Source organism: Tubulanus polymorphus, chromosome 9 (assembly GCF_964204645.1).
Source record: "Tubulanus polymorphus chromosome 9, tnTubPoly1.2, whole genome shotgun sequence".
In the NCBI taxonomy this organism is placed as follows: Eukaryota; Metazoa; Nemertea; class Palaeonemertea; order Tubulaniformes; family Tubulanidae; genus Tubulanus; species Tubulanus polymorphus.
In genome coordinates, this window is record NC_134033.1 from 1,431,789 (window position 1) to 1,458,259 (window position 26,471).

Consider the following 26,471-nt stretch of genomic DNA (forward strand, 5'->3'; position numbering starts at 1 on the left):
CCAATGATCAAAATTTCAAAAGAACTTTTCATTTATTTATTTATTCATCACAGCAACAAATATTACACCTTATCATAACATTTCTGTTGATACAAAGATGTCTGCCACCATAAATCCCCCTATGACATCATCAAATTAGAGGCAGCCATTTAGGCAGTCCAGGATCCATTGCCATGGTTGTGAGTTAGAGTTAACTCTGAACTCAGGACCCAGTTCCACAGTTGTGAGTTAGAGTAACCAATACCATTCGAGGTAGAAAGAGTCTAATCATAAAGAAGTTTAATCCATTCCTTACATCAACTGTTTTCCGATGTAAGATCTATTAAATATTCTCTTCCTTTTTCGATGGCGATCGCGACGTTTTCGCGATCTTTCGAAGTGAATTGTCTGAAACTGTTTGAACCGACGCCTTTGATTTTAGCGGTTGGTTTGTTTACGCGAGCGTCGCGGAGATACGAGCAGACGGATGCCGTCAAGTCATCGATATTCACACCAGCAGCAGACGCATCCTAGAAATTATACGAAAAAACAATGAAATGAGACGTTTTTGGGTCAATTGTGAACCTAAGGTTAGTGAAGCAGGACCTGGCTTCACAGTTTTGGGGTAGAACTTGAATTACTAAGACAGGTCCAGTTCCACAGTTCTGACGTGGAATTTGAGTAGCTAGGACAGGTACAGCTACACAGTTTTGGAGCAGAATTTGTGTAATTAGGACAGGTCCAGTTCCACAGTTTTGGGGTGGAATTTGAGTTAAGAATGATTGAAAATGAACTAGCTAAGTTAGTTCTGATTGACCAGCTTGTTACTATCCTATTCATTCACAGTCACTTGACCTAGGGTTAGGTTTAGTCATGAGCGGCTGTGATGTCAGTGGTCAGGACAGGATCCACGCTTTTGATTTTCAGACACGAACAAATGACAGTTGATTTTGAATTTCAATCCGTCTGCTATTGTCACTCACCGGTGGAACGTAACTGAGTCCTTTCACTGTTTTATTGTCTTCTATATTCAGTAAAATCACAGGTTTATGTAGAGTTAATTTCGCGATGAGTTGCATCGCTTCCCGGCTGTTCGCGAACTCGAATTCAGCGACGGTTCCGTGTTCATTCTCTCGCAATAACGTTTCCAATTTCTGTGTCCCAGAAATTAAGAGCAAGAAGGAAACAATTTTAACAAATAGTTGACCTTAAGGATTGGTGTAGTTGTGTTTAGGTTAAGTACATAGGGTGGCTTATTTGACTTCTTCCCCCCCCCCCCGACTATTCCCTGACATGCATGTTGCTTTGTCCCTGACTTGATCTGATATACACATTGTTTTCCCTGATCTGCTAAGAATCCAATCAATTAAACACAGTCAAATATGCAACGTATAAACGGAAACTATTCGATTTATGCAAGATCTAGAAATCTCCATCATATTTCCCCGACTTTTCCCTGTGCTGATTTTTAGCTTATTTACAGATTTCCCCTGACTATTCCCTGACATGCAGGTTGCTTTCCCTGACTTGATCTGATAAAAATCCGATCAATTAACAAAGTCGAATATGTAAGATATAGACAGAGACTGATTTTATGCGCAATGTGACAATCTCAATACATTCTTCTGACTATCCCTGACATGCATGTAGTTTCCCTGACTTGATCTGATAAAAATCCAATCAATTAACACAAGTCAAATATGTAAGATATAGACAGAAACTGTTTGATTTTCCACGCGATCAAACAATCTCAACATATTTCCCTGACTTTTCCCCGAGTTAAAGTTTTTTCCATATGTCCCCGACTTTTTTAAAGAAATGAAATTTCCCAAACTTTTCCCCGATTTCCAGATAAGCGACTGCGCCCTCTGTTTATCATTTTTTCGTACCTGCAGTTTCTCAGTTTTCAATTGTAGATTGTGAACTTCCATTATTTTATGTCGTATGTTGTCGACGGCGACGATCAGACGATCGCGATCGCTTTTCGGTAAAACCGTTTCCGACGTCGTTCGATCCAGCGTTTTCAAACGTTCGTACCACGATTCCCGATTCGTCTTCGCCCCCGACGACGACGATACGTCTGCTTTCAACGAATCGAAATCACTCCACGAATCTTCAGCTGAATCGAACGCCTTCCGATAAAATTGAGAACGAAAACGTTTGCAAAAAAAATTGAGTAGCTTTGCAAGGCTGGCGCCATTTTCCGCCGATTTACAAATCCCCTGAACTTTTTCTGAGTTTTCCATGTAATTACACAAATTCTCGGTGAGTGAATCAGAGAAATTTCATGGTTGAAAATATCTACAATTCATACATTTTTCACTGAATCACGTATTGATAAAGAAACACGCGGTCAATAACATTTTTAGAATTCCCTTGAGGTTTCCTGGTTCTTTACAAAATTTGTCAAGTTCCCCGAGTTTTCCAGTTCAGTGGCGCCACCCCGCTATGGTTATAATTGACAGAAGGTATGAGTCATTGATACCTGACACGCGTCGGATCCTGTGACGGCCACAATTCTCTTGGTTCCCTGTGAAACTCCAGTCACGCTGACTATAGCTATTCTACCGATATCGCCACTATTCAAAACATGTCTGAAACGATATACACAATTCCCCCTATGACATCATCGATTACCGAGTCATCTTACATGGCTGCTTTCATGAATCCTCCTATGACATCATCAAATTAACTACGAGTACTTCGATCTTAAGACGCCTCTAGAAAAGACGTCTGCCTCCATAAATCCCCCTATGACATCATCAAATTGTCTACTAGTGATTTGATCTAGACTCTTCTAGAAAAGATGTCTGCCTCCATAAATCCCCCTATGACATCATCAAATTGCCTACTAGCTATTTGATCTAGACACTTCTAGAAAAGATGTCTGCCTACATAAATCCCCCTATGACATCGTTAAATTGCGACGTCATTTTGCATGGTAGACACCGTCTGCTTCCATGATTCCCCCAATGACCTCATCTTATTAATCTATAGAAACCTCTGGAATGTTTGGCTGCCTCCGACAATAAATCCCTCTATGACATCATCAACTTACGTGCCTCCGCATAATTCTGAGGATAATGAATCTCCAATAGTGATCACACTGACGTCATCAGGATACGTCTGCAATTACAAAACCAAAACAAAAATTTATCTCAGGCCACACAGTTTGTCAATTTTGAATCCAGTTCAACAACTGTGTCAGTTACACAGTTTAAATTCCCACTCCCTCTCCTGACCCTCCACTCCCTCTCCTGACCCTCCACTCCCTCTCCTATCCTTTTCCTCCTCCCCATCTCGCTCACCTCTTCTTTCAATAAGATCACATTCGGGATTTGTTCGGCTTGTGAAAGTTTCATGCGAGTTCGACTGATTCTGTAACGATTATCAATCACCTCGTTTACTAACCGCGATATCTCTTCAATTCTATCCGATCTTAAAGTTTCCTGACGAGAAAAAAAGAAAAATATCTCGATAATTTCTGAAATGTTGGAGAATTCCGACTGGTTTCGAATGAAGACCGTTTCAGGTCAGTTTTATTTGCGTACCGTACAAGAGAAATCGAAGGTCAGTCGATTCGAAGTGACCGACGACCCCCTCTGTTGGACGTTCGGTAAAACACGGCGTAGCGCGTAATTCAGGACGTGCGTGGCGCTGTGACCTCTCATGCAACCTTCTCTATGTTCCTGAAAATACTCGTAATTTTATTTTGACGAGTATTTCGAGTACCCTCGTTTATTCCCTCATAAACACTCTCGTACGATCTACCTGATTGATTCGCAGTTCGACTTGATCCCCGACCCGCAGCGATGACCCGCAAACCGTACCGACGTGAACCACGTAGTTCTCATATTTCTGCACGTCTTCAACTTGTAGTGAGGAATTCAGTTCCTGGAAATAAAATCCTCGAAATCAGTTCAATTCCTGGAAATAGAATCCTCGAAATCAATACAATTCCTGGATATAAACTCCTCGAAATCAATTTCAATTCCTGGAAATAGAACCCTCGAAATCATTACAATTCCTGGATATAAACTCCTCGAAATCAGTTCATTTCCTGGGAATAGAATCCTCGAAATCAATACAATTCCTGGGTATAGAATCCCGACTTAAAAAAACTTTTACAAAATTCCCCAGCTGTTCCCTGATTTTCAGATAAGTGGACACCTTAAAATCCTTGAAATAATTTCAATTCCTGGAAATGAAATCTTTGAAATGAGTCTAATTCCTGGCGTTGATTTTGAATAAATTACCGGATTGCGTCTGCTGCTGCTGGTATTGATTTTCCCGACGTCTGCCGCTTGACCTCCACCTTCAGCGTAGAACGGTGTCTTCTTAACCACGACTCCACATTCGGCTCCATCAGCGACGCTCGTAACTAACCGTCCGTCGTGCAACAATGCGACGATATCGCTCTCGACAACCGGGAACTCGTATTCGTTATTGCCGACGTTGAATTCGTATTTCATCGTGTCATCTGTCGCCGGGATACGATCGCGACGTAACTGTTCGAGTTGTTGATTGTTGAGCGCAACGGTATGTTTTATTTCATTCTGAACCGGGCGAGACTTACCCTAAAAACCATAGAAATAAAGATCAGGATCCGGTTCCATAGTTGTGGGTTAGAGTTAACTCTGAGTTAAGATTAGTTCATTTTCAATGTTTTAACTCGGGGTCAAATCTTAACTCACGACTGGAACCGGGCCCAGAGCCTCACTTATGGACTATTATGGAACCAGCCCCACACGGGCCAGTTGCACGACTTAGTCCAAAAGTGGTCTTAAATCTTATGACTGGTCTTAAGTTGTTAGATTGGCTAAAGAACTAAATTGGTCTTAGCCTGGGCTAAAGCTTAGCCTTGACTGTGCAACTGGCCCCATTTTTAACTCTAACCAACTTTTAAGCGACTGCAGTCACTGATTCGAGCAGCCGACCGCCGGCAGGCCAGTCTTTACCTTCTGCTGTTGATTGAGTAGTTTATAGAACGACTGCATATCGACGCGTAGGTGGCGTTGCGAGGCGAGATTCTCGATCAACGTTGGGGTTAAAGCTTTTCCAAATCGGCCATCGTACATCCGCAACATATCCTCCCCTAAAACAAAATTCAAAATACAGACATTTTGAAAAATTCAGCGTGATTTCTGAAATTTTTTTTTCACGCAAACCTTTTAATAAATCTTTGACTTGTAATTTTTTCAACGCTTTCTCAAAAGCTTTTTCCGCTTCTCGCAAGCTGACCGCGAACTTTTCCTCGTAATTGTTTACGACTTCAATGACCTGCAATTTCATCAACGTTAAGATAATCAAATAAACTGACCATATAAAAAATTTGGATTCAGAAACGAATGTTTTCAAAATAAAATACCTTCTGAGGATTTTCCATCAGTTCTGGATAAGTTCTTCCCTAGAAATAGTAGAAATAGAAAAGGTTTATTCTTTAGATGAAAATGAAAAGAAAGTGCAACATTCTCTGCATTTCAAATGAAAACCGCATGTCAGTGCAGTGTATAAATCAGTGCTGAACTTTGCTGGGGGTGCGGTGTATAGACATTATTAGTAAATGGTTTTTATCTCTATTAAAAGATGGCAGCACCTAACAAACTAAAATATTAGTAACTAACGATACGCCGCACCAGGGTGTAGATATCGGGTGGAATTTCTTTAAATTTTTGAATCATCTCCAGCACTTAAGGGTATTAATTATGAGTCAGCACTGAACAGGTTAAGTTTCATGCGTAAATCATATGGATGTTTCGAACTTACCAAAGTATCAATGACTATAGGAACGAGAGTAGCCAGAAGTCCGCTCGGCGCTTTCAAAACATTTCTAGCTTGATGCAAACTTCGATCTAAAATTAACTTCAATTTATGCCTGAAACGAAGAACAATAAAATAAACTGGTGATTTTCTCGAAAAATTTCGCCGAAATCTCGCGTATTTTTTCGCGTACTCGAGATTCGAATTGCCCGGTAACAATCCGTCGGTTATCGCCACGGTGATCATTCGCGCGTGGTCGGCTACGATCCTGTAGGCCGTGTCGCGTCTGCTGTCGATACAGTCCGTTCCGATTCTACCGGAATACTCCGGACTCCGACAACTCTAGAAATAAAACGATACGCGCTTCGATTACAAAAGTCTCGAGAAATTTTCTTTAAATCGTTCGGAAAATTGATTACCTTCTGAATCTCGGCGAACAACGGCTGGAATAGATCGGTATCGTAGTTAGACTGGTGCCCTTGTAGAACGGCGACCAGTCTCTCGAGACCCATACCCGTATCCACATGGTGCTCGGGCAAAGGCCTCAATGTTTGATCTGGAAGACTGAAAATAAATAGGTTAGCAAAATTTCGAGATTTGAAGTTTCTCTAAAATCGACAATCTCAGAACCCAATTCCACAGTTCTGGACTCAGTTCAACAGTTCTGGATTCAGCTCCACAGTTCCAGATCTAGTTCCACAGTTGCTGGATCCAGTTCCACAGTTACTGAACCCAATTCCACAGTTCTGGACTCAGTTCCACAGTTCTGGATCCAGTTCAACAGTTCTGGATTCAGCTCCACAGTTACTGGATCCACTTCCACAGTTCGAGACCCAATAACTCACCGATCATACTGCATGAAAACTAGATTCCATATTTCGACGAGTTGCGGGTGACCAGTGTTCACCAGGTGGCGCGCATCGCGATTACCGACGTGGTCGTAGTGAATCTCCGTACAGGGTCCGCACGGGCCCGTCTTGCCCATATCCCAGAAATTATCGCTTTCGCTAAACGGCAAAATCCGCCGTGGATCAACTCTGAAATAAAAACAATCCGCGATAAACATTCTTTATCAAATCACCGATAGTAAATTTTTTTATGATTAATAATCAAATTAGTTTATTATGATTATGATTAGATTAGTTTATGATTGTCTATAATCAATGATAATCGAACTTGCTTAATTCAGCCAAGTTGAGAAAATTAAGATTTATCTATAAAAACCGTTTTAAATTCTACGTGAATTAGAGAGCAATTGGATTTTGATACGACAAATCTATCGATGGAATCTCGTTCTGCTGATACGACTTCATTTACGTACCCTAAAGACGCCCAGATATCCCGGCACTCCGTGTCCGCTCGCAAGCCGAGTTTTTCATTGCCCGCGTAGTAAGTTACGTAAAGTCTGTCGGCAGGAATCCGGTACACGTCTGTGAGAAGCTGCCAGGCCATTGCGCAAGCTTCTTTCTGTAATGGGTTTAGTTGATGCTGTTTTAGGGAAGTATTCAAGGTTTTTACAGATCAGGAAATCCTAAATAGATATCCTCAGTGAGGGCTGTTTCTTATCAAGAGGTTCCTTGTGTCACTCTTCACCAGCAAGAACAACAAGACACCAAAAATTCAAATTCCCTGCTTTTCGAAGTCAGAATTCAGAGATTTAAAAAATAAATCCAGAATTCTGCCAATACGCCTGATTTATAGGAACCCTGATTATTTAGGGAGTCTCCCTCATTCTCTTCTCCAAGAAGAGAACTGCAGTAGGGGAAAATATAAATCTTATTTCAATTTTGTAGAATATCTCAACAAATTTTCTAATATATCTCGAAACAATTACTAAAAATATCTCATTTGTTGTTATTGACCTTGAAGTAATCAGCGAACGACCAGTTACCGAGCATCTCGAAGAACGTGTGATGAAATTCATCGCGACCGACGTCGTTTAAATCGTTGTGTTTTCCTCCGACTCGGATACATTTCTGAACGTTACAAACACGTCGGTGTTCCACACGCCCGTGTTCAACGCGATCGTGTTCAATGTGTCCTAGAAACATCGGTTTAAACTGTGAAAGAAAAAACAAACTGTTACTATTGACTTATATAACATTGTTTAATCTGAAAGGCTAAGATTTAAATCCCAGTTCCACTACGGACCCAGTTCAACAGTTCTGGACCTAGTTCAACAGTTCTGGACCCAGTTCCATAGTTCTGGACCCAGTTCCATAGTTCTGGACCCAGTTCAACAGTTCTGGACCCAGTTCAACAGTTCTGGACCCAGTTCAACAGTTCTGGACCCAGTTCAACAGTTCCAGATCCAGTTCCACAGTTCTGGATGCATCAGTTCCACACTTCAAGATCCAGTTTAATAGTCCGGGACCCAGTTCCACATTTACTGTGTACCCAGTTCCACAGTTCTGAACCCAGTTCCACAGTTCTGGACCCAGTTCCACAATTACTAGAGCCATTCCCACAGTTATGGATGCAGTTCTACGGTTACTGGACCCAATTCCACAATTTAGGACCCACTTCCATATTTCTGGACCTAGTTCAACAATTTTCCACAAATCAAAAACCAGCATCTCCCCGTAGGCTGTAGTAGGCGTAGCCAGTGTAGGATAGGACATAAGGATTGTAGGCCTACCTGGTTCATGCCAGCGTTAATAAAATACGAGCCTTCTCCTTTTTTCGGTAGCACCGAAGACGAATGCACATATTGATGATCGTGCTGGCCACGAAAATAATCCAGAAATGTTTGTCTAACAGAGTCAGATGTCCAGTAGACTCGAGTCGAGTAGGCCCGAGTGAAAATACGGCTCCTCGCACCTCGAATTAACCTCGATATTCGCTGACAATTCATGTCGATCGTTTCAAAACCTAATTCGCATCGATTCACATCGATATCCGTCCAGTTTCCACTCGAAAAGCCACGATTCTAAGAATAATCGACGTTTTTGTACAAAATCTTCCTCGAAATCGGGAAATATTTTTCGGCTGGCTCGACGACCTTGAGATTGGAGTCGTGTCGTAACCAATTTCTGTAATTGTCATTTTTTTCAAAATTTGTTCAAGAATCATTTAATAAGTTGGTCGATGTGTTTTTGTTTTTTTTTTTCTTTAACATAAACCGGTAACAACCGTCCATCTACAAACCGTAATGATAAACTAACTTCGTTGCAACAATAACGCATCTTATAAACACTGATTCCGGAGGAGCAAAGATAATAGTGCATCTTATAAACGCTGACTCAGGAGCAGCTACTAGGGTTGTCAGTTGATTGTCAGTTGATCGACAATTTGTGTAACTTGTAACGGAGCTCAAACCTTAATTTCGTCACCTTGTAACCATGGGTACGGAATACACGTATGTCTTAGGGGGTATACTAAATTCACGGACACAATTTCGTCCGTGAATTACGCTTTGAAACTGAAAGGCACCCATACGTTTATTTGGTATTTTTTGCTAGCTCAATGGCTAGTTTCAGATTTCGGCGAGGTTACTGTACATGGTACCGTAAATACATATCAACTTCATATCGTGTATAAGCAATATAATTTTTATTCGAATTTCATTATTGTGGAACTATTTACTTATTCGGGATTATCTCTGAGAAATAAATTTAGGAAATTTGTTTGTTCTTTCATTCGGATCTTGGTTTCAAAAACTACTTTTCTTCCAACGAGGGAAATACTATTCGCAATGCTATCAATTACTATCAGGGGGCGGTCACTTCAACAGAAACTCTGACTGTATGCGATCTAGCAATCTCAACATATTTCCAGAACTTTCCTCAATTTTGTTTAATTTGTCTCACTTTTCTCATTAAGTGTCTGCCCTCATTTGGGTGTCACCCGGCCCCGACGCGTAACTACTCAGTGCCCTTATGTGGATGTTCCGAGCAGTCTTCCGCTAATGCTTGGGTGCCCCCATTTGGATTCCAGCCAGTGTCTCGAGTGAATTAATGGCCACCCTCGTGAATATTGGATTGAATATTCTGAGTCTCCCAAGCAGACTGGCAAGCCCTGTGCTGCGGCCATAGTCTCTGGCCGCCCGTGACTGCTACCCTCATTTGGATATTCTGAGTCATAGTATTAATTTGTATTATAACTATTTCGTCGAAAAGTGCGGTTGATAAAGCGCTTTAGTGACTTAATTCAATAATTCCGGATATTTCGCCGCCCCTGTCCCATCACGGATATTCCCCGGTTTGGATATGAGAGCACTGCCGCGATGTGAATGCTCTGATTTAGATATTCTCGGAGCTACCCATTTTGTGACAGAGTTCAGGTTGTCGGGTTTCCGATCTAGTATTATTTACAGTTTCGAGGGCTATTTTCATTTCCGGGTTTCTGTCAAAAGTTTAAGTTGCGACATTGTGTAAGAATAAAGGAATAAAGCAGGAATGTAGGTAAGTTTGAAATACGAGGGAGAGAGAGAGGGGGAAGGGATGCACTTACTTTAAAAACCGTCTCTTTCTCTCTTCACCACAGACAGTCAATATCCGTCTTTCTGTTTCTATAGGTGAAGTCTTTCTGAATTCGTGTTTGTAAATGTTAGACGTCTTCCCTACACTCACATGCCAGTGCCTGCTGCGATCATGTTCTGCTGATTCGAAGGAATGTCTTCCACAACCTGTCTATACGAGACGTCCGGTAAGGTTGGGGGATCATGAGTCTAGTGCACAGCCACAGGGGCTCGTTACGATAGCTGGGGGTCCAAAATCAAAGATTTGACCCAGTAACCTAGTTTGTGACGAGCCCTTGTGGTTCAGAGGGTGATAATCAGTGTCTTCAATGTTTTCGATTTCAGTAATGACTCCCAGAAGTCTATATTGTTGTTTTTACTGTATATTTCAGTGACTCACGGAAGTCTCGTTAAAATCCGTAAGAGAAATGCTGTGATAACGACGGTGCTTCAGTTGTTAGTTTCTGTAGCAGGATTCGCCATCAGTTTGACAGCTTACCTTTACACTAACAACATCAAAGCAGGTTCATTCTGGGCGCAAACTGCGGTAAGTGAGGGGCTGCAGGTTACAGGCTGTGAGGGTGCAGTTACAGGCTGTGAGGGGCTGCAGGTTACAGGCTGTGAGGGTGCAGTTACAGGCTGTGAGGAGCTGCAGGTTACAGGCTGTGAGGGGTGCAGGCTACAGCCACAGGGACCTGACACAAAATTTTTGACCCCAGGATCCTTAGGTACTATATGAAAAATACAAAATTTTCAGAGATACTTGGGTTAAAATGCTTTTGTGTCAGGACCCGGTGGCAACGGCCTGTGAGAGGGTACAGTTTCTAGGTTGTGAGGGGGTACAGTTTCCAGGTTGTGAGGGGGTGCAGGTTACAGGTTGTTAGGGGTGCAGGTTACAGGTTATGAGGGGGTGCAGGCTACAGGTTATGAGGGGGTGCAGGTTACAGGTTATGAGGGGGTGCAGGTTACAGGTTATGAGGGGGTGCAGGTTACAGGTTGTGAAGAGGTGCAATTTACAGGTTATGAGGGGGTGCAGGTTACGGGTCATTATCTTTTTATTTCGTTTCTTGATAAGTCTGTTTAATCTCGTCGGTTCTCAATGATTCTTCAGATGTTCGTCGCGGCAATCGTTTTGTTGATCGGTATTTTACAGAACAGCGAAGGAAAAAACTGGGTACGATTTTCTCAATATTCTAATGAAATTTCACAGTTTTACGTCATATAAACTTTGTCGCCGTTGAGTGTAGAAATTATTCGTCGTGATATTTCAGATGATAGCTGGTTTATTTATTTGCGGATTGTCGATATTCGCGGCAGTGATCGGCGCTATCATCGACGCCGTCCAGGCCGGGTATATTCTTGTAAGTTGATTCAAACAAAAAGTGATTCTCAAATCATTTAGATTCGTAACTTTTTTTCGAAGATCTTCAACGCGCAGATCTACGGTTCTGGTTTCGGATCAATAAAAAATGCTAGAGTTAATTCTAATTCAAAACTACATGGACTCGGATCCTCAGGTCAAAGTTAACTCTAACTGCAGAACTGGATCCTGAGTTCAGAGTTAACTCTAACTCACAACTGTGGAACTTGATCCTGCGTTCAGTGTTAACTCATACTCACAACTGCGGAAATGGATGCTGAGTTCAGAGTTAACTCTAATTCACAATCTGGAACTGACCTCTGATTTCTATTTTCAGAACACAGATTTCTCACAGTGTAAATATGAATTACTCCCCGGTAGTTTGGGTTGTCAAAAAGCTGGTTGTATTCTGAGCCACGGCTCGAGATCCTGTATCTGCTGTAAACTTCACGTAAATCGATATTGTTCCGGGTCGGTGAGTTTGTTGAATTCGAAGCCGACCAGCTACGACGGCGTCGAATCTTGCGAATCGGTGGATACCGAATTCCGGAGATATCTGTGGATATCGTGCGCTCTGTGCGCGACGTCTGCCGTGTTCGGAATCATCACCTGCGCCTTAGTCAGTCTTTATAAATCAGCAGTCACTGTTGTAAGTATAAACATGTACATGTGACTCCTCGACATGTACATGTTGAGGAGTCACATGTACACGGCTTCTTAACATGTACATGTGACTTGCTCCTTTACATGTACATGTGATTCCCCTATCCTTGACATGTGCATGTTCACCCCAGTGACTCCTTAACATGTAGATATGACACTTTTACATGAGCCCCGATATAAATGTGACTACTTGACATGTGCATGTGACTTTACATGTACATGTGACTTGCTCCTTTACATGTGCATGTGACTCCTTGACATGTGACTCTGTTATGTAATTTAAATCTCCTATTTGTGTATCCTTTGACCTCTTTACACATCCATGTTCTCCCCTTGACATATTGTGCGCATACTCTTCTATTCCTGTGACCCCTCTTCATGTAACATGCGCCTGTGACCTAGTTGTGACCTACATGTTGTTTGTTTGATTGTAGACGATTGTACCGATCAACGGAGTAACAAGTTGGAGTATTCTCGGAGCGAGCAGTCCGTTTATAATATTCTCCAGCAGAGAACAGATCAGTTACAATCCGTCTGGTCCTTTCCCTCCACGTACGTTCAACATCTCTCACTTCCTACCTCAATTACCTCCCAACTCTTACCTCAATTACCTCCCAACTCCTACCTCAATCACTTCTCACCTAAATTACCTCCTACAAAATGAAAAATCTGTTTTGTGAAATTTACTTTCATAACATTCTTCAAAAATTAGAAATAATTGGAATAAAATCACTGAATGTTTTATTTGTCTGATTGCAGCGTATTCGATAGCAGTCGGACAACCGTTTCCACCGGCGCCATCTACACCGACCCCGCCACCATCTCGGAATACACGCCGAATCAACCACGGCGCCGGGACCTCCTCCAGCCAATCAGCACGCAGTCGAGAACAACGACGCTCGGAGAAACAACGATTCCCTCCGTATTATGACGACTACATGGACGAACCTCCACCTCCTTACTCTTCACCACCGCCACCTAGTGACTGAACTGTGAATTATACCCAGGCCAAATAGTGGCTATAATGTGATACCAATGTGATACCAATGCCGCCTGACAAATAACACCATGCCGCCATCTAATGACTGAATTACGAACTACATTGCTCCAATCCTGCATAATTTAACACCACCGCCACCTAGTGACTGCATGGACTATACCAACGCCACCTAGTGACTGCATGGACTATACCAACGCCACCTAGTGACTGAACAGTGAGCTTCACCAACACCACATAGTGACTATATCGTGTACTACATTAGGGGGTGGTTTTATAGAATGGTATTATTTCTAACCCGGGGGCTAACTCAATTCATTTTCAATTGAGTTAACCCCCGGGTTAAAGGTAATACCAGTCTCTAAAGTCCAGGGGTCAGTTGCATAGTCATGGCTTAGACTTAAGACCAGTCTAAGACCAACTTAGTTCTATAGCTAATCGAACAACTTAAGACCAGTCTTAAGATTTAAAACCACTTTTGGACTTAAGTCACGACTGTGCAACTGGCCCCTGGCCCTCTGGTGACTAATTGTGTAACTTTGTGTAACTTTTGTTGATAAGTTGACTGAAACCTGGAGCGTGACACAATATTTTTTATAAAACATATTTAAAGATATCTATATTTTTATTACGTTTGAGAGTAAAGATTTCATACGTACAGAATCTATTTTTCTATATCACAATTTAATAAAAACTGCTGCTGAATTGTTATAAAACATTAATTATCATAAATCATATAATGTATTATAATGTATTTTGTATACTCTGTAGTTATCATTTGATACTTACTAGAATTTTAAACATGAATGTATTTGAATTTATAAAGGCTAAAAATGATACCTTTTTTCTCATAATCTGCCGGGTCACTTTTGTAAACTGCAATGAAATCGGTAATCAGTTCATTTCTGTAACTGCTGGGTCTATTATAATCAACTTGGTCATGATTTTTTTCTAAAGTAATGCACAGGGTAGATAGGCGGCCGGCTGGGTGAACTTCAAAACACGGCACAAATGAGAAACTAGGTATCAATTTTTTTGCCTAACTTTGAATCAAAACAATTTTATTCAGAAAACAAAAAAAAAAGAAAATTGTGCAGTAAATTCAAGAATTGCTGCTAAAATTGTTGAAATGTTGATTGTCAAGTGTCGATACCTCATTTTTATATATGTATTTTTAAATTTGACTGTGATTTTTTATTTTTCTGAAATGTGAAATTTTGAGCTGCTGATTTTGCTGTTTTTTATGCTGAATTTTTACAAATTGATTTGTGTTTTTGTTATATAAATATATTTCCAGTAAAGTCCAGTTTGTATATAGTAAAAACTACTGAATCGTTATTTGTTGTACAATGGATATTTCCACTTCGGCGCCAAAACTACCTGTTGGAAGTAATGAAGTCGGGTTTTAGGAAAAAAGGAAGTCTTTACGTTTCTTTTTCATAGGCCATGCTATCGTGAAGGTACCCTTTATAGACCGCGACCTAATTGACCCAATAGAATCTCTCGATTCAGCGCCCGCCGAAAACTAGTTTTGCCACGTGAGAACCACGAAAGACATCTGTTTTATATTATAGGATACCGCAATACCAATAATCGTCATCGAAGCCGGATAAACGTTGAGATCCAGTCAGAAACATCTGCACCGATTCTTGAAGATCGGTTTTCGCGCCACACGTTGTGTTCAATTAGAAGATTTATTGATCAGAACTTATGTAAATAGTAGACCTATTATTTTCGGCAGGGCTATTGAGGGAGGATCAAGTAGCCTAAGACGTGTGGCGTGGGCCATCCGTGAAAAATGATAAGATTTCAGCTGTAGCATGGGTTCACCGGCAAGAGGGTATCGACCAACGGACAGAAAACCCCCTGAATATCCCATACACTTATCATCACACTAGAAATAAGAAGAGTCTGAAATATTTCCTTGAGCTGGCGTTGTTAATTCAACGTTTCGACTCTATCCTAATAGTCATCTTCAGGAATACTGTATTCCTTGAGCTAGTGTAGTTAATTCAACGTTTCGACTATATCCTAATAGTCATCTTCATGAATACTGTATTCCTTGAGCTAGTGTAGTTTATTCAACGTTTCGACTTTATCCTAATAGTCATCTTCAGGAATACTGTATTCCTTGAGCTAGTGTAGTTTATTCAACGTTTCGACTATATCCTAATAGTCATCTTCAGGAATACTGTATTCCTTGAGCTAGTTTAGTTTATTCAACGTTTCGACTATATCCTAATAGTCATCTTCAGGAATACTGTATTCCTTGAGCTAGTGTAGTTTATTCAACGTTTTTACTAAAGCCTAATATTAGACTTTCCTTGTGAGTGTTTGGATTGATAATGATATTTTCGGAAATTTTGCGCCAAAAACGAAAGTGTCCCAAACGATAGATTTAAAGCCGAAACGTTCGAGGAAACATTTTTGGACTTGATTTGGAGGAATTTTCGATATCTTTTTGACCAATGGATCCGAGCGAGGCGTCCTCTATCACGACATGTGTTTTCCCTCATTTTCTCCGTATCGATTTCGATCCATTGTTTGCCGCCGATGAAATCGGGCGCTTTGAGCAAATATGCTGTTTTTTGATATATGCATCAAGATCAAACAAATTCCCACGCGAAAACAGATGCCGTAGTTTCAGACTCGTGTCTTCCTATTACCGAGGTATCGAACCCCGGTGCAAATCCGCGCACAAGTCTCTTAGACGTCGAATCGAGCACTAGTACTCGACTGGGTAAGTCGATGTTTTCGAGCAAGGTCTAGCTGAAAAAAGTGTATTTTCAAATTTCGAAATATTCAAAGAAAAACTAGTAGAATAATAGCAGATAAATCACTTAGATATATTCACAGATTTTAAGTCTTAAAACCAAGAATTTATTCAATCAAAAAATTAGAATGCTACATTTTGAACTCTCACTAGAGATCAGGCCACCTGGTCAGTGGTTTATTTAGGAGTTTGTATTATATCAGTTATATATTGAAATATATTTTTCGTAAGGAATATATATCAATACATGTAGTAGAATAACCACACTCAAACGTGGTAAACGGATGATAAGATAATGCACAAATAATTTTAGAATCTGAAATTTATTTATTAAAAAGATCTAAAATACATAAAATACACGACGTTTTGATCTCACTAGAGATCATTGTCAAAATATATTGAATTTTTTTTTCATAAGAATTAATTGTCCTTATGCAAACCAGTTATCAATCCTTATTTCGAGTGTTTTCCGATGAAATGTGGTTGATTTTGATTGGTAGATTGGTATTCTCTTAATTGATAGAAATTAACGAAAGTAGAAAGGATTTCTAGAAGATGAATATCTGGGCGGCTGCTGTGGTTCTGGTCTGTGTGGCCCAGAGCGTCACAGAAACGCAAGGTAAATACAAATAGACGCAAATGCGGAGATCATTACGTGGATTTTGACTGATTGGATTGAGACAGAAATATCGAAAATATTCAGCAAAGTAAAATCTACAAATGAATTTGATAGAAACGTTTTTGTTACTGGTTTCATAATCATGGAATCATTAGTCGTTGCAGAAAACCTTTTAGTTTGAGGAGTGGTTTCCAAAAAAGACAAAACTAAAACTAACGTAATAATATGTAATCATGAATTTTCGTTCGTTCGTTCGTTCGTTCGTTCGTTCGTTCGTTCGTTCGTTCGTTCGTTCGTTCGTTCGTTCGTTCGTTCGTTCGTTCGTTCGCGTTCGTTCGTTCGTTCGTTCGTTCGTTCGTTCGTTCGTTCGTTCGCGTTCGTTCGTTCGTTCGTTCGTTCGTTCGTTCGTTCGTTCGTTCGTTCGTTCGTTCGTTCGTTCGTTCGTTCGTTCGTTCGTTCGTTCGTTCGTTCGTTCGTTCGTTCGTTCGTTCGTTCGTTCGTTCGTTCGTTCGTTCGTTCGTTCGTTCGTTCGTTCGTTCGTTCGTTCGTTCGTTCGTTCGTTCGTTCGTTCGTTCGTTCGTTCGTTCGTTCGTTCGTTCGTTCGTTCGTTCGTTCGTTCGTTCGTTCGTTCGTTCGTTCGTTCGTTCGTTCGTTCGTTCGTTCGTTCGTTCGTTCGTTCGTTCGTTCGTTTATAATTGATTCATGCTGATTAATTTGAGCCTAATTTGTTTTTTATTTTATTTCAGCGTGTTATGCTAAAACGCACTTGTTGTTCATAATGGACGAATCGTCCTGCGTGAATTCTTACAACTTCAACCAGATGAAGAAATTCGTGAATGATATGATCCAACATTTCACTGTCGGCCCCAGTTACACGCGGGTATCAGTCATAACCTTTGCGAATTCGGCTCGATTGGATTTCAACTTCAATCGTTATCGGTAAGTAAGATACGTAGGTACCGACAGGACTTACCAAAAATTCTTATCAATTTAGATAGACAAATGAAATGACTGCGTAGATAATTTAGAACCTCAAGAAAAACCTCTTGAATTAGTTTAAAACCAAATGATATCAATATTTAAAAGATTAGAATCGAATTTAATTTATCAAGCATTTAAATGAAAATACAGACGTTTCTCTAGGCTCCGAATAGAGTTTAATCTTTTCAAGTATATTTGGGGGTTGAACTGTGATTTTCGGCTTCAAGAGTTCACTACGTAAATTTCCCACGGAAAACAGAATTTTGGATTAACCGAACTGAATTGTCAAGCAGCGGGCGGAGAACCAAACCCGGCATCGTAGAGGCCCTTTTGGATTCGGATCTTTTTCAAATTCAATTTATCCCTGAAAACCCTGGATATGACAGAAAAGAAAAGCCAAACTAACAAAGGAGCATCCTCGCTCGCGCTAGGGTTTGATTGCCTCCGCACGTCGTAAGCTTCGGCGAGTGGCAATCAAACCCTGGCAAGCGAAGATAACAAACGGGATTCGAACCTGTCGGTGTTGATCATTCCGGTAACGACGAGACGCAACCTTGACTCGGCGTGGATGCGGAAACGAAAGCGTGGGAAATCCGGGAAATCCCAATCCAAAAATACTAAATGAAACTCGTTGAATACGAATTTTTCAAATATTACCACCAAAATGCTAAACAGTTTTCGTAACGAGAAAGCTTTTGGTCCGAATTCAATTCTAATGCGTATCTTGAATTACTATGTATCGGGATGATAGATTCTAGCGGCAATCATCGCTGAGAATGGACCTAAATTCGATTTCCTTCGGGCCGGACCGATTTATATAGTCACTGACTGCCGACATTATGACGATTTCTTTCTCGTCGCAGAAACTGTCAAGAAGTCCGGAATGCTGTCAGTCGGTTGGCGTATTCGGGAGGAGCTACGAATACTCACATAGCTCTGAAATTAGCCAGAGAATCAGCATTTACTACTGCCAACGGATACAGGTAGGCTAAAATTACTAAAAACGCTTCTGCTTCCAAAAATATTTTTAATTTTAAAAGTACGACCTTCCTGGCAGCACTTCTCCATAGCTGGCGTCCTGAAAGACAGGCTGCAATCTGTTTAGGTATCTTTATCTGTATAATACATCGCTGCACCTTAATGTGCAGGCAAATAGCAACTGGAAAAAGTAAGATAAATCTTAGGTGCAGAAGCGGGATGGTCTACGTAGTGCAGGAGGCAGCTAGGATGTTGACCCAATTAAAAGCGAATTTCTGAATTGATCGGCCTCCTGCACTGACGAACGTCAATAATTCAGGGTAAAAGTGCAGATGCGCACCTCTCGTGATTGACGCAATCTGCTGAATCACAGAATCCAGGCTAAAATCTTTCTAGTGAAGATATCTTAAAATTAACCAATGGCAATGTACCGAATTGCTGATGACATTTTGAATCTGAAACAATGATATTTAATATAATTGATTGAACCGTTTACGCGGAGAGGTGCGGATCTGCGATTTTACCTAATTGAGTTATAGTTTTGGTAATGCAGTAATGAGGCCTGACGTAAAAATGCTTCGACCTTCGTAAATCCTAGATACTATAAGCAACACTATGGAACTGGGTCTGTCATTTTTTTTTGTATTTTAAACAACGCGCAGGACGGGCGGTTTGAAGACCGTCGTTCTGGTGACCGGTGGCAAGTCCGCGAGTAAAGCTAACACTATTCATGAAGGTATAAAACTGAGACAAGCGGGAATCAAGGTAATCACCGTGGGAGTGACGACCGTCGATCGCGATGAACTGATCGCCGTCTCCGCGATACCGAACCACTTCATACCCGTCAGTCACTTCAATACTCTCTGCAGTAAGGTCCGCACAATTACTAACCTCGCCTGCCAGGGTAAGTTCTCTTTAAAACCCTTTCAGTGCTGACTATAATTAATAAGTGCTGGATATAGTAAACATTCCAGCATTCAAGTGTTGAATAGTGGGTGTAATAGTGTGTCTACACTGCAGTGCGGTGTATTGTTGTGTTTCACTGTTCGACACGTGCTACCATCTTTGAATAGAGATAAATACTAATTTACTAATTACATCAATACACTGCGATGCGGGGTACCAGCAAAGTCTATCACCGATTAATACACCGCACTGCGGTGCAGATGCATTGAAAGGGTTGAGTTCTTAATTTATAACGTGTATGACTCGAGAGTTTAACTCACGATGAGTTAATGTTAACTCTGTCTCACAATTGTGGAACTAGAAGTGTGGAAATGTGGAAATTGAATGAGTTTGTTTTTGTTTTTCTAGATATCAAGTGTGGATCTTGTAAAGTGAATTACAATAACGCTTGTCGTACGGTCGCCAGTCGTAAGTAGACTTAAATCTAAAACTACGTTCAGTTCTATATATCAGGCGCCTTGTTGGAAGCAATTTTTGATCGCTGCGGCCAAAATGCCGATTTTGGACAGATTCTTAATATTGCCGCGGCGAATTTACTTAATTTCTTAAAAAACGTGGTATTCAAAGAAAAAAAACGTCATTCAGTAAATTATTGCCGCGATTTTTGCCGCTGCAGTCGCTGCACTTGCAACGCCACTGTAAATTTAAACCAGTCTTTTAGAATGAAAACCAGTCTTCGCGCATTGCTTCGTCTGGACCTAGATACATTAATGTGGCTTAATTGCCACTTACAAAGGTTTTACAGTAAAACGTACAATTATTCAAAGCAATAACGAAATAATAGACTCAGAATAAAACTTGCGAGAATATTGAATTCTGGTCTCAAGTCTCGCTGTTTCATTGTTTAAAAACGACTTTATTTCATATCATTTTTTCAGTGATTCCTGCTTCCCTGCTGCGTAAGTACCTTGATAACATACGGGGCTATTATTTATAAAGAATCTATGTGAAATGGGGGCTAACAAATTGGCTTCTCGTCCAGTTGAAAATCAGCTCGATTTTGTAAATGTAGACTTGAATAGACGTGAATTTTGGGGGTCTTACACGCGTCAGGTTCGGGCGTCGGGCACTTTAACACAAATCATCTGAGGTCAGTTCCACAGTTCCGAATTCGATTTCACAGTTAGTAAGTGAAGGTTTAACTTGAAGAGTTCAATAGGGATTGAAGATGTTCTCAACAACTGTGGAAGTGGATTCCGAATGGTGGAAGTGGATCCAAAACTTTTGATCGTGAAAATCAATTGAATTTATTTATCCGTTTTTTAGGTCAAAGCGATGAAATGCGTAAAGCAGATGTTCAGATGGATCTGGTGGTCGCGATCGAAGCGAATCCTACGATCGTCGACGGCAACCGCCTCAATCAGATAAAAGCTTCCGTTTTACGTCTCGTCAACTATTTCACGATCAGTTCGTCTAAAACGCAGGTGGCGTTTATATCATGGGGCGTCGCTTCATCGGTCTACTCGACATTCAACGCCGGCACTCAGAATAGCGCTAACGCTAAAGCCGTAAGTTCCACACTCGATGATGCCATGTTACATGCGCATGTCGCTTATTAAACATGTGCATGTTGCTGCATGAATATCTATAGATACAGATGTTGTTAATGTTTATGTTTTAGAGTCATTAGAACTGTCACATTTAAACATGCTTCGTGTACATGTAGAATATAACATGCACATGTGAGAATATAACATGCACATGTGAGAATATTACATGCACATGTGAGAATACTACATGTAACAAAAACAAGGAACAGGAACATGTAATAGCAACAGTTACATGTAACTGCAGGCTTCTTGTGGCTCCTTGATTCCTTAATAACTCCTTCCTGCTTTTAAAGGCGCTTGAAGCTCCTTTAATTTGAGCAAAGTGCCTTAAAACTCCTTTAAAACTGCTTCAATATTGAGAATTAGACAATTAGAAATGTTTGTCTAGTTTGTAGTTGTACAGTAAACTAAACCTTAGTCAATACGGTTAGGATTTGTTTTTACCCAATTAGGCGATTACCGAATTAGAAACAGAGTTTAGCAGTGTAAATGAAAATGTGCTTCCGGAACCACTGAATTAATGGTTTACCGAGATGAACCAATTTAGGAGTCTACTTAAAGTGATGCAGACACTTCCTCAAAATTTGAAATTTTCTTCTTTAAAACTCCTTACATCCGTGAATGACCGATCTGTAGGGACCGCCCTGTTACATGTACGTGTAACATGTGCATGTATTTACAGATATTGGATATGGTAACAAAACCACTGAATTACTGGGGTGGGCGCAGTGCTAACCGTGGTTAGTACGCTGTGGTTAGGCATAAATGGGCGCAGAAAACCGCTGTTAGCGCTAACCATTTTCTTCGTGTGGCCTCTTATTTCAATCTGGTTAGCCGAACCACGGATAAGCCACTAACCACAGTTAGGCTAACAGGCTTTTCCTGCGCCTGCCCCTCATTTACCGAGATGAACCAATTTAGGAGTCTACTTTAAGTGATGCAGACACTTCTTTGAAATCTGAAATTTTCTCCTTTAAAACTCCTTACATCCGTGAATGACCGATCTGTAGGGACCGCCATGTTACATGTATGTACATGTGTGAATACTGCATGTGATAGGAATATGTAACAGCTACATGAACATGTAACATGTGCATGTATTTACAGATATTGGATATGGTAACAGTGAGCAGTAAACTAAAAGCTCCTCAGCACAAGTACAACTATGGCCAGGCGATGAGAATCGCGCGAACGCAAATATTTCAAACGAGAGCCGGCAGTCGGTCGAACGTAAAACGTGTTTTACTCATTATCGGTCGCGCTCAATTCGACAACACGGACATGTACACGCTGAAAAATGAGGCTAATCTATTGACAAAAGAAAGCAGTAAGTATTTCAATAAACTAATCATAATTTTGCTGAATCTGCCTGCATCCATTTGCACTAAATTGATTATAATTCTACTGAACAACCCTTATATACTTATATGAAGTTGATCATGATTTTACCGAAATGGGATCCAGTTATGAAGCTAATCATAATTTTGCTGAATCTGCCTGCATCCATTTGCACTAAATTAATTATAATTCTGCTGAATAACCCTTATATACTTATATGAAGTTGATCATGATTTTACCGAAATAGGATCCAGTTATGAAGCTAATCATAATTTTGCTGAATCTGCCTGCATTCATTTGCACAAAATTAATTATAATTCTGCTGAACAAACCCTTGATCTACTGATATGAAGTTGATCATAGTTTTACCGATCATAGTTAAAGCTAATCATAATTTTGCTGAACAACCCTTGATGTAATTATATGAAGCTAATTTTGTTAAATTTGGGATCCAGTTGCACCAAACTAATCATAGTTTTGCTGAATCCTCCTGGTTCCAGTTATGGTTATTATAATGATGATAATAGTTACGAAAAACTAATCATAATTTTCCTGAATCCACCAAAAAAAATCCTAATATCGCTGAATCTAAAAACAAATCATAATTTTGCTGAATCTACACAAAACTAATCATAATTTGCTAACCATAGCTTGTGTTTTATTATTTGTGTAGAGGCGCTGGTGAATTTCGCAATAACGAACACGGTCACCTCGCAAACGATGTTATTCATAAGGCGTATGGTCTACGCTGAATATATCTGGCTGGTCGAATCCGTCGCCAGTTTACCAACGTACATTCCACGCATTACGAAATCTATCGAAAACGGTAACAAACTTTTCATTTCAATTTCACTCTTAATAGAATCCCATCTTATTCGGTAGTCTTCGCCTCGTTGAATATGACACGCATTTAGAACCTGTTGAAATAAACCCTGAAACCATTTAATAAGAGGGTTCTTACGGATTAGGGGATTCCCGATTTATTTCTTAACTTGCAGGGAAAATCAGGGAATTCTGACTTTCTCAGGGAATTTGAATTTTTGGTGTCTTGTTGTTCTTGCTGGTGAAGAGTTCCACAAGGAACCTCTTGATAAGAAACAGCCCTCACTGAGGATATCTTATAATTCAATCAGGGAATTTGAATTTTTGGTGTCTTGTTCTTGCTGGTGGCAAGTGACACAAGGAACCTCTTGATAAGAAACAGCCCTCACTGAGGATATCTTATAATTTAATCAGGGAATTTGAATTTTTGGGGTCTTGTTGTTCTTGCTGGTGGCAAGTGACACAAGGAACCTCTTGATAAGAAACAGCCCTCACTGAGGATATCTTATGATTTAATCAGGGAATTTGAATTTTTGGTGTCTTGTTGTTCTTGCTGGTGAAGAGTTCCACAAGGAACCTCTTGAAGGGCCCGGTTTCACGAAAAAGTTTAAGCCTAAAACAGTTAAGTTTGAATTGTTGTCCTCATTGAAAACGTGAAGTAACCAATGGCGATTACGCCAAAAATTTGAGTTTAACTTTTTTCTGAAACTGGGCCCTGAGGATATCTTATAATTTAATCAGGCATTTTGGTACTATATCTGATGTTGCTAGGAGTTTATAATGATTTTTTTCCCATTTTCAGACGCTAAATGTCAAGCTAACAGTTTCTTCAAGTCAAAGACCCGGTGTTCAGGTATGGTGTACACAAGACACGCCTTAAATTGCATGGTCTAAGATGATATTTAAAAAAAAAACCAAAAAAATCAAACAAAATCTACCAACTAAATTTATAACGGGCTCAATCCCTATTTTGAGATCAAAAAGATGATATTCGATATTTTAACATCGTTAAACATGTCTTCAGATCATCGACAAATGCTTTTGGACTCGAGTGGTTTCTACAGTTGCTGGTTAAGTTTGACTCTTACAGATGAAATATAAGAAGTAATCTGTAGAGTCAAACCTTACCGACTCCTGTGAAACTGATTCCTGGTTAAGCTGAAACGGTTTAATTCATTTAAAAGGTTTTTCGTAATGTTTTCGTTTCAGCTATGAATCCATGTGAGATACAGTCGTGTAGTTCGGGAAGCACCTGCGTTAAGAAGTCTAGTTATGATTGGACGTGTAAATGTTCAGGCAGCACTGATCATTACGACGATATTCTAGGATGTTTGAGTAAGTACAACATATGACACAAGCAGGATCCTGTTCCACAGTTGACTCTGAACCCAGTTCCACAGTTTAGTGGATTTGATTTGATTCTGGATCCAGTTCCACAGTTGTGTGGGTTTAATTTGACTCTGAACCCAGTTCCACAGTTGTCTGAGTTAGAGTTGACTCTGAACCCAGTTTCACAGTTGTCTGAGTTAGAGTTGACTCTGAACCCAGTTCCACAGTTGTGTTGGTTTAATTTGACTCAGAACCCAGTTCCACAGTGAGTTGTAGTTTGTAAATGAACACATTCTGAGTTAAATCTTACAAATGTGATGGAACCAACTCAAGAATCTTAAAAAAAACTGATTTTTACCGTAAAATTTGTGAATTTTTCCCCCCAGTTTTAATTCCAATTGAAACGATTTCTATTTTCAACAGTCAACAAGAAGCTGACTTTCCATTTCCTGGTCGACACGTCGTCGCGTACAACCGCTGCCGGACTAGCCAACATCAAAATATTCTTGACGAGGATCATCCAATCGTATTACATCAGTTCGAACGTCGCCGTGACGATCAATTTATTCTCTTACAACAATGTGTTGACGGTTCACTCGGCGTCGTCCACTCACGCGAGGCCGTACGACGCTATCAACGGTGAGTATAGAAATTAACAAACGATACTTGTAATTCATTTGAACGCAGTTGGTTCTGAACTTAGTTCTACTGTTGACTGTGAACTCAGTTCCACAGTTGGGTGGTTTAAGTTAAAACTAGATGCCAGCCTTGTCTCGAAAACCGAGACCAGGCTGGGTGGCGCCACTGACCTGCACAAATCATGAAATTTGACAAATTTTGCAAAAAGAAATTGGAAATCTCAAGTAATTCTGATTTGTTTCTTTATTGATACGTGATTATTTTCAATGAAGTATGAATGAATTGTAACATTTAAAACCTAGAAATTTCTCTGATTCGCTCTCAGAGAATTTTGTGTAATCACTCGGAAAAATCAGGGTAAATGTGCGGAAAGTGGCGCCACCCTGATATGAGTTATAACTAGTCTGTAAAAACCCCTTAATTTTGACTTACCTGATAAACCCAAAGCTTAATTCAATCAACCGTTCGATTAATTGATTATGAATTGTTTTGTATTTGTAGCTAATATCCAATCACTGAGTATCAAACCGAACACCGAACCAAACTTCTACGGTTTACTGACCTTGTGGAAACAGCATTACTTCCAAAGATTCAGTCGCTCAGGGGTTCCAACGGTTCTCTTCATACTAACATCAGGTATAGACTGCAACCGTTCTTAGCTCTACTACAGTTTACCATATTATTCAATTTCAAGATCCCAAAACTCTTTCACTGCTGACTGATTGATACCCGAAAGTGCTGGAGATTATTTGAAAATTAGAAAAAAAATTCCACCCCAGTGTGTTGAATAGTAGACACACTGCTCGAGTGTATCTACCCCACGGTGCGGTGTATTGTTTGTTACTAAAATGTCACTACATTTGACAGATGCTGCCATCATTCAATTGAAATCAAAACTAATTACTAAATACATCAATACACCATGGTGCGGTGTACTAATTGAGTCTACTGATTTATACGTCTCACTACGGTGGAAACGTACTGAAAGCCTTTAGAGTTTTGTCTCTAAATCTACGTCAATACACCATGGTGCGGTGTACTAATGGAGTCTACTGATTTATACATGGCACTACGGTGGAAATGTACTGAAAGCCTTTAGAGTTTTGTCTCTTAATCGTTAATATCTACCGATCCGCAGGTTTCTCCGAGCCGGCCTATACCAGCTCCGGTTATACCCTGTTACAAGAGTTGCAGACGCTCGGAGTGATTTTCCATACGTTGCACACGACCAGTCAGAAGAATGACAATTTCATGGGAC

At 40.3% G+C, this 26,471-nt stretch overlaps 2 protein-coding genes across 2 annotated transcripts; one reads left to right on the forward strand and one right to left on the reverse strand.

The window, feature by feature from the left end:
• Window positions 1-85: 85 nt before the first annotated feature.
• Window positions 86-8,725, reverse strand: LOC141910807 (alanine--tRNA ligase, cytoplasmic-like). Its single transcript, XM_074801632.1, has 19 exons — window positions 8,378-8,725; window positions 7,602-7,799; window positions 7,061-7,206; window positions 6,585-6,776; window positions 6,159-6,303; window positions 5,933-6,081; window positions 5,746-5,854; window positions 5,348-5,386; window positions 5,148-5,259; window positions 4,938-5,074; window positions 4,236-4,556; window positions 3,751-3,873; window positions 3,531-3,668; window positions 3,288-3,428; window positions 3,038-3,105; window positions 2,465-2,573; window positions 1,869-2,111; window positions 963-1,133; window positions 86-509 (listed from the first exon to the last, which is right to left on the reverse strand). The coding sequence occupies exons 1-19, from the start codon at window positions 8,591-8,593 to the stop codon at window positions 297-299; spliced, it is 2,970 nt and encodes a 989-aa protein (XP_074657733.1). The 5' UTR covers window positions 8,594-8,725; the 3' UTR covers window positions 86-296.
• Window positions 8,726-10,059: 1,334 nt separating this feature from the next.
• LOC141911055 (transmembrane protein 255A-like) lies at window positions 10,060-14,425 on the forward strand. The gene is made up of 8 exons (XM_074802015.1): window positions 10,060-10,142; window positions 10,256-10,386; window positions 10,591-10,745; window positions 11,310-11,372; window positions 11,470-11,559; window positions 11,896-12,207; window positions 12,656-12,773; window positions 12,981-14,425. Exons 2-8 carry the CDS (start codon window positions 10,353-10,355, stop codon window positions 13,208-13,210), a joined length of 1,002 nt encoding a protein of 333 aa, XP_074658116.1. The 5' UTR covers window positions 10,060-10,142; window positions 10,256-10,352; the 3' UTR covers window positions 13,211-14,425.
• The last annotated feature ends 12,046 nt before the right edge of the window (window positions 14,426-26,471 follow it).

Coding starts and splice junctions, on each gene's coding strand:
- LOC141910807 (XM_074801632.1), bottom strand. CDS start 8,593: ATGAATTGTCAGCGAATATCGAGGTTAATTCGAGGTGCGAGGAGCCGT. Junction 5,387..5,745: donor CTATAGTCATTGATACTTTG/GTAAGTTCGAAA, acceptor TACTATTTCTAG/GGAAGAACTTATCCAGAACT. Junction 2,574..3,037: donor TCAGAATTATGCGGAGGCAC/GTAAGTTGATGA, acceptor ATATCGTTTCAG/ACATGTTTTGAATAGTGGCG.
- LOC141911055 (XM_074802015.1), top strand. CDS start 10,353: ATGTCTTCCACAACCTGTCTATACGAGACGTCCG. Junction 11,373..11,469: donor ACAGCGAAGGAAAAAACTGG/GTACGATTTTCT, acceptor GTGATATTTCAG/ATGATAGCTGGTTTATTTAT. Junction 11,560..11,895: donor TCCAGGCCGGGTATATTCTT/GTAAGTTGATTC, acceptor TTCTATTTTCAG/AACACAGATTTCTCACAGTG.